Consider the following 8578-nt stretch of genomic DNA (forward strand, 5'->3'; position numbering starts at 1 on the left):
CTCTCTCTTTTTTTTAAATTCTGGGCCAGCTTTAGCTCTGAGGCCTCGCTGCTGAAAACATAGATACAATGTTGAGGTCTGAGCCCGTCTGAATGGAAGCCCTTTTCTGGGGTTTTGTTTAGCTTCTTATTTGCAACATAGTACATAGTTGCTTAGAGTTGCAACTGAGAGGCCGGCAAGTTAGGCGGGGAAAGTTGGAGTCCGCAGCAAGTAAGCCTCCCTGCTCGCTTCAGTGCCTGGCTGCTGGCCGCCATCTTGGCTGACGGTTAATTTGCATATACTCACTGATTAGCCAATGAAAAGGGTAGCGGTCGTACGCCAATTACCATGTTTCTCTTTTATTAGTGTAGATTATATTATCCTATATAATACTAGTATGCAAATTGACCCTAATAGCAGAACAACCGGGAACGACCAGTCCCTATGATGTGCACTGACCACCAGAGGGAAGATACTCAATGCAGAAGCTGCCCCCTGTGGTCAGTGTGCTCCCACAGGGGGAGCTCCACTCAGCCACAAGCCGGGCTGATGGCTGCGAGCGCAGCGGTGATGGCAGGATGGATGTCTGACTGCAGCTTAGGCCCACTCCCACATCAGTTGGACATCCCCCGAGAGCTCCCAGGCTGCCAGAGGGATGTCTGACTGCCAGCTTAGGCCCGATCCCCTGGGGAGTGGGCCTAAGCCAGCAGGTGGACATCCTCCGAGGGGTCCCAGACTGTGAGAGGGCACAGGCCAGGCTGAGGTACCCCCCCAAGCGCACAAATTTTTGTGCACCAGGCCTCTAGTATCCTATATAATAAAAGGCTAATATGCAAATTGACCTAACGGTGGAATGACTGGTTGCTATGACACACACTGACCACCAGGGGGAAGATGCTCAATGCAGGAGCTTCCCTCTGGTGGTCAGTGTGCCAGAAGCCAGGCTCACAGCTGGTGAGTGCGGCAGTGTTAGCAGGAGCCTCTCCCACCTCCACAGCAGCACCAAGGATGTCCAATTGACAGCTTAGGGAGCAGGCCTAAGCCATCAGTCGGACATCCCCCGAGGGTGCAGGCTGGGCTGAGGGACCCCCCCTGAGTGCACGAATGTCATGCACTGGGCCTCTAGTTAAATCATATTATACTAGAGGCCCGGTGCACGAATTCATGCACCAGTGGGGTGCCTCAGCCTGGCCTGCAGGATCAGGCAGAAACCGGCTCTCTGACATTCCCTGAGGGGTTCTGGATTGCAAGAGGGTGCAGGCCAGGCCAAGGGACCCCACCGGTGCATGATCAGGGCAGGGGAGAGACGTGGGAGGTTGACTAATCGAGGAGGGACCACGGGAGGGCTCCAGAGCATGACTGGCCCATCTTGCCCAGTCCTGATTGGCCAGACCCCAGCAGCAAGCTAACCTATTAGTTGTAGCATCTGCCCCCTGGTGGTCAGTACATGTCATAGCAAGCCGTTGAGCGACCTTAGCATATCATTAGCATATTACACTTTGATTGGTTGGACGGCCGACTGGTCAACCAGACACTTAGCATATTAGACTTTTATTATATAGGATATGTTATATAAATTGTTGTATTTTATTTATTACTTTATTTTTAAATTTGATTAGCTTATTTTATTATCATTAGAAATATCTTTATAAGAAGTGTTCTTGCCCTGGCCAGTGGTGCTCAGTTGGTTGGACCATTGACCATTGACTGGAAGATCATGGGTTTGATTCCCAGTCAGGGCATATACCTGGACTGCCGGTTGCATCCCCAGTCAGGGTGCATGGGAGAGGCAATCAATTGATGTAGCTCTCTCACATTGATGTTTTTTTTTCTCTCTCTCTCCCTATCTCCCTCCCTATTTTTCTCCCTCTTTAGAGTCAATCAAAAACAATTTTTAAGTGTTCTTAAACACTTCACTGCATGCATCACAGAATATGTATCACTTCTATCTACTGAAATAACACTGTGCTGAATACATCACATAGTAGCTCATTAAAATCATCTCTGTAAGAAGTGTTTAAAGCACTTCACTTTACTACATTCATAACAGAATGTGTATCACATCCAATCACTGAAATAACACTGTGCTAATACATCTTGCAAGTGGTTTGCATATGTTATGTTTTTCTTTTATTATATTTATATATATTACTAGAGGCCCGGTGCATGAAATTCATGCACTCATGGGGGTCCCTCAGCCCAGCCTGTGCCCTCTTGCAGTCTGGGAGCCCTCGGGGGATGTCCGACTGTCCATGGGGAGTGGGCCTAAGCCGGCAGTCAGACATCCTTAGCGATGCTGCAGAGGCGGGGGCGGCTCCCCCACTGCTGTGCTCACCAGCCGTGAGCCCAGCTCAGGGCTTCTGCTTGAGCGGCACTCCCCCTGTGGGAATGCACTGACCACCGGGGACAGCTCCTGCATTGAGCATCTGCCCCCTGGTGGTCAGTGTGTGTCATAGAGACTGATTGTTCCACCGTTTGGTCTATTTGCATATTAGCCATTTATTATATAGGATATCTTATTATATATAATATGAGAGACAGAGAGAGAGACACAGACAGAGAATATGGCCAAATAGGATCAAAAATGAAGTTATTCAAGATTATAGCTCATTTATACAAGGGAGAAAAATCATGTGGCTATATCAACGCATGCACCAAGGCAGTTAATACAATTCAGCAATTATTCCTAATAAAAATTCCAAATTAAATAAGAATAGAAGAAAATAATGGTAACTAAAAGAAACATATATATATATATATATATAAAGAAACATATATATCAAATCCAACAATAAATATCATACTAATTATTGATAGGTTGAAATCATTTTCTTTAAAATTATCAGCAAAAAGTGAATGTCTGCTATCACCATTAAATTCAGAACCATTTATTTTATAAATTTTATATATTTCTAATATTTTGAAAAAAGATCAAAATTATCTTTATTTGCAAAAGAAATTATTGTACATCCAGAAAGCCAAGACATTTTTGGAAACAGACTTCTAGGATCGATAAGAGAATTTAAAGTGGCTGAAAATATTGTACATATATACATGTACATATATTTTTAAATGTATTTTTTATTTATTTCAGAGAGGAAGGGAGGGGGAGAGAGATAAAAACATCAGTGATGAGAGAAAATTATTGATTGGCTGCCTCCTGTACATCCCACATTGGGGATTGAGCCTGCAACCCAGGCTTGTGCCCTGACTGGGAATCAAACTGTGACCTCCTTGTTCATAGATCGATGCTCAACCACTGGGCCACACCAGCCTGGATATACAGTGGGGCCTTGACTTACGAGTGTCCCGACTAACGTGTTTTTCAAGATACAAGCCATCTCTCGGCCGATTTTTTGCTTTGAGTTGCGAGCTAAAATTCGGGTTACGAGCCAGCTTCAGATACCCCACTGCTAGTTGGCGCAGCGAACGTCACAGTGAACGCCACAACATCAGCCCAGCATCACGTGTCTCACTCGTTCACAATTGATTTGACATACGAGTAATTTGAGTTACGAGCTCCGTCACGGAATGAATTAAACTCGTAAGTCAAGGCCCCACTGTATATATATATATATTTTAATCCTCACCTAAGGATATATTTTTCCACTGATTTTTAGAGAGAGTGGAAGGGAGGGAGAGATGGGGGGGGAGAAACATGGATGTGAGAGAGACATACCGATTGGTTGCCTCTCACATGCACCCCTACTTGGGCAATCCAGGTCTGCGCCCTTGATTGGGAATCAAACTCGTAACCCTTCGGTGCATGGCAATGTTCTAACCACTTTGCAACATTGGCCATGGCTGAAAAAATATTTTTAAAATATATTTTTATTGATTGATTTCAGAGAGGAAGAGAGGGAGAGATAGGAACATCAGAGATGATAGCGAATCATTGATTGGCTGCCTCCTGCACATCCCACACTGGGGATCGAGCCCACAACCGGGAATCAAACCATGACCTCCTGGTTCATAGGTCAATGCTCAACCACTGAGCCATGCCAGCCGGCTATAATATACATATATATATTTAAATAAATGTTTTCCTCTAAAGTAGCTAGAAATGAAAACAGAAAAAATGCATTCATAATAATATAAAATCTTAGGGATAATTTTCAAAAGAAAGATACAAAACCTATATGAGAAAAACTGTGAAATTGAGTAGAAAGACCCCAAATAAAAGTTCAGTAAATGGAGAAAAATTCAATTTTTGGATGGGAAAAACATAATATAAAAATGTAATTTCCCCGAAATTAGAATATTGATTTAATGTGTTTTGGCCTTTTGGGGGTGAGAGCCAAGAGATGGGGTGATAAAGAGCTGTACAAAATGATATCAAAGTTTATAGCAAAGAGTTCAGTGTACAAGGACATTATTAACATAAAATGGTTATGGGGACTTGACCTACCAGATGTTAAATCTCACTTTAAAATCACTGTAATTAAAACGGCATGTTGGGATGGCCTGTACTTACAGTCTGGCGCAGCTGCTGCGTGAGTCTCCCATGGCCACTGGCTCTCTGGAGGGGGCTAGTTGCCAAGACCCAAGGGACCGCAGGGACAACGTGCAGATCCAGCCAGAGGGAGGATCTCACAGCAGCTATAGAGGCATTGCCTGTGGAGCTGGGGTTTCCTGCCATGTGTCTGCCTGTCAGGACTCCTGGGAAAACCCCAGAAGCACTCAGCCAGGGGAAGACTTCAAATTTGGCTATCTGCCACATGCAGGGGGCACCAATACCAAGTGAGAACAGTGCCTTCCTCCTTCCCCTCCCACCCCGACAGCCCTGGAGCAGCACGAAGACACAGTACACAGAGCAGCGAAGGAACTGGCCAGACACCCCAGCACCGTCGGAGCTCAGGGGTAGTCTCCACAGGGTGGAGGGGGAGGTGTGGTGTGAAAGAGGGAGGAGCTTCGGCCTGGACCCTCCCGAGGGCAGCTCTTCACTCAGACAGCCAGGTGCACTGGCTGTGGTCCCTATCAGTCCAGGGTGTTATTGGTCTCAGTTATTAGTCTATGTATGTAGGCGCATCCTAGGGCGGCCATAACAAACCCCCACAATCTGAATGACTTAACACAACAAACATTTGTGGTCTCACAGTTCTGGAGGCCAGAGTCTGAAGTCAAGGTATCAGTAGGTTTGGTTCCTTCCGGTGAGTGTGAGGGAGCATCCACCTTCCGGTGGCTGTGGCAATTCTTGGTGCTCCTTGGCTTGTAGATCACTCCAGTCCCTGCCTCCGTCTTCACATGGTCTTCTCCCCTGTGTGTCTCTGTGTGTATTATCCTTTCTGTCTTAGTAAAGGCACCTGTTATTGTATTTAAGGCCCAGCCTCATCCAGAATGGCCTCATCTCAAGAGCTTTATCTTAATTACATATGCAAAAGTCTTTATTTCCATTAAGGTCACACTCTGAGGTTTCAGGTGGACATATCTTTTGAGGGGGAACATTCAGCCTTCTATAGAACTGCAGCAGGCATGTCAGTAGCAGGCTGTCACACAAAAGTCCTCCTTCCTGTGAAAAAATATTGTACCTGAAGCCTCCTATTCAGGGGAAGAGTGTGTTGAGCTCAGTAATGGGATAGGGTTGGGCCCAGACTCGAGGGCAGCCATCTGCTTAAGAAGATTGTGGTGTTGAATAGGCCAATTGACTGGCTCCTTTTAAAATTTGGGTTGCGAGTATGTACATGATGGCAGAAAGAATGAGAAAAACAGATGAGAGTTGTCTTTAGAAAGAGACCAAGATGATATAAAAAATACTATGTACAATAGCATCAAAATTTTAATGAGAGAAGTACAACATATCTACACTAAAAAGTACAAAACTTTGCTGAAGGAAATTAATAAGGATCTAAATAATGGAGAGGTATACAACGTTCATGGATTGTAAGACTAACATCATTAAGATGTCAATTCTCCTTAAATTGATTTATAGGTTCAATGCTATTCATATGAAAATTCCAGCAAGCTCTTGTTGTTGAAATCAATTAACTATTTTAAAATGTATATGGAGAGGAAGCGCCCTATGGAGCCTGCAGGCCCTGGTGCCCAGTGTCCATTGGGCTGGGGGTGGGGGGGTAATGCCAGAAGGGGCGGGGCCGCACAGAGACCCTAAAAGCGGGCACAGGCTCCGCCTCTGATTGGAGTTCTGTGAGAGCCACTCGACCTCGCCCTGGTGCTGCAGCTCCCAGCATGGTCGACCAGCCCGATGCTGTGGTCCAGGAGGACCCATGGATGTCCGCCCAGGCCCTGGACAGGCTGCTGAAGATGCCGCTTCCACTGCCCCGGATTCGCACCCGGCCCTGGTGGTTTCCTGCGCTGGAGCTGAGAGACCCATTGGTGTTTTACCTGGAGGCATGTCTGGCTGACCCCATCTTCGGTGAGCGAGCCGGGTGTGCAGGTGGCCTGGTCCCCTCCAGTCCGAGAGAGGCCGGGCAGGGCACCTCTCGACAGCCTTTCCCAACTTCGAGGGCCACGTTTGACGCCGGGAAGCCGACGGCGGTGGCCTTCCCTTCCAATCTGCCTCCTCTTGACCTTCGACCATGCCACCCCTCAGTCTCTCTCTTCCTGTTTAGGCAAAAACGGAGCCATGATTCCGGAAATAGAGTGGATGAACCAGGTCCTGCTGACGGTGGAAAAGGTGAACTCCGGGAGCTTAATCGCAATCACTGTTTTCTGACAGCCCCGTGTCCAAAATAGGGTGAAAAGTGTGCTCCTGAGCCTGGCAGCAAGGCACCGGGAAAACCGTGCCCGAGGTGAGGCTCTCTGCAACCTGCATGTGGAGGGAGCCCAGGTGAACCCCTGGCGGTACCTGGCTTCCTTCCAGCCTCTCTTCCCTTCCCAATACTTTTTGCAATTTCCCAGCTCCTGTAAGGTGCAGGCAGCCCCTGGGCATCCCTTTGTGCGGAGTCCAAGTAGGAACTTGGGGTAGTAAGCTGAGATCTGACACATTCATGCCCTTCACTGCCCATGTCGGCCTCAGTTTGATTATACAACTATTTCCAGATCCAAGTTGAGAACCTCCACCCAGAGAAATGGTGTTGCCAGCACCCCTCCCCCAGCCCCTCCCCCTGCCCGCAATGACGGAGTAATTTGAAACAGTGAGTATTTTTGCTTATCCAGATAAGAAGATAAAACAACTTGAGAAGTTCTTGAAGGCCCATGGGTCACCTCCCCCGACTCCCCAGTCCGCCCGGTCTCAGTCTCCTGTTGCATGATATTGGCAGGAGCATTATGAGAACCGACCTGCTCCTGCTCCTGAAGTTCAAAAGAAGCAAGTGTCCTTAAATCTCAGCTTCTTTCTTTTGCTGGCTAGATGGTGGTTTAGTTATTCTGATGCAGATGTGAGTGCTGTTGTAATAAAATGAATTTCCTTTTTGTCCACTGGCATAAAAATCTTTGCTCACTCAAAATTAAGCAAATTTACAAAAGATTGACAATTCATGCATGTCTTTTAAAAAAAAATTTTTTTTGAGTTTATTTGAGCCAAACTGGACAGTTGCTGGGAAGCAGAACCTCAACAAATTGAGATAATGTCAGAGAATGGAGGTTTCTCATTTATTTTTATACATTGTAATCAAAGGAGGCCACGGAGGTGAGTTACATGAAATCCATTGGTGATAGATTAGAGAGGCGGGAGAAAGCAAAGGGGAAACCTCTGGGATTGGGTAAAAGGTAAAATGATAGACACACACTTAGGTGGGTGGAGGAATAATTAACATGATAACAATGAAGGAATTTGTGATATCTGTCCTGGAGCCCAGGCACATTAGGTTGTGCCCCAAGGGGTCTGGGAAAAGGGAAGTTACAAGTTACCCAGACATTTCAAGGGTATGTTATCATAGATGCAAAAAGACAGATAGGTTCAGTTAAGGTAAAGGTTGACCTTGTCAGTGAAGACACCGGCCGAGGAGGTGACCACCCACCATTACTGCTTTCAGTTAAAGTTTAATTTCAGACCGTCCTTTGTAGTTAGTTTGTCTTTGAGTTTGCAAGATAGTCATGCAGGCCTTCCCTGAGCTTATCAGGTTAGCGTGTGGCCCCTTTCGTCCATACATCTCCCTTTTGGTCATAAATCAAACCAAAGGATTCATGCATGTCTTGATGTGCGTGGTAGGTATAAGGTCTGATAAGTGGTTTTCTTTTGGTCTGTTTCTTTGTTTCTACCATTTTGAAACTACTATTTTATGACTTTTATGGTGTCAGTCGGGCCTTTATTCACAGGAGGTAGAGATGTTGGGTCAATATACTTTGGGTCTTTTTTTTGTATTTGTTTTGCATCATTTGTTCTCAAACTTGAACATATGACCTTGGGAGCTTACTAAAAGTTTAATGCTCCTCAAGTGATTCTGATCAGTACATTGGGCCCATGAATTTGCATTTCTAACAAGCTCCCAGGTAATTCCAATCGGTGATTCTCCTTTGAGGCTCTCTCACTTTGAAGCTGCTGTGCGTTTTCTTCTGGAGCAGTGGTTCTAAACCTTGGCTGCACATTAGAATCACCTGGGAATCTTTTTAAAATCCTGATTTCTGGGCCTCATCCTCCGGAAATTGTTTCTTTGTTATGGGGTGGGGCCACAACATTAGTAACAAAGAAACAGAATTT

The 8578-nt window shown here is 46.0% G+C and overlaps 1 protein-coding gene across 1 annotated transcript; it reads left to right on the forward strand.

Moving 5' to 3' along the window:
• The first annotated feature begins 6090 nt into the window (after nt 1-6090).
• On the forward strand, nt 6091-7260 carry OOEP (oocyte expressed protein). The gene is given in 3 exon segments (XM_014547344.1): nt 6091-6352; nt 6549-6728; nt 7096-7260. Coding segments are annotated over 3 exon segments (462 nt in total). The 5' UTR covers nt 6091-6165; the 3' UTR covers nt 7191-7260.
• Nucleotides 7261-8578: the final 1318 nt, after the last annotated feature.

This window comes from Myotis brandtii, unplaced genomic scaffold (genome assembly GCF_000412655.1).
Source record: "Myotis brandtii unplaced genomic scaffold, ASM41265v1 scaffold471, whole genome shotgun sequence".
Classification (NCBI taxonomy): domain Eukaryota; kingdom Metazoa; phylum Chordata; class Mammalia; order Chiroptera; family Vespertilionidae; genus Myotis; species Myotis brandtii.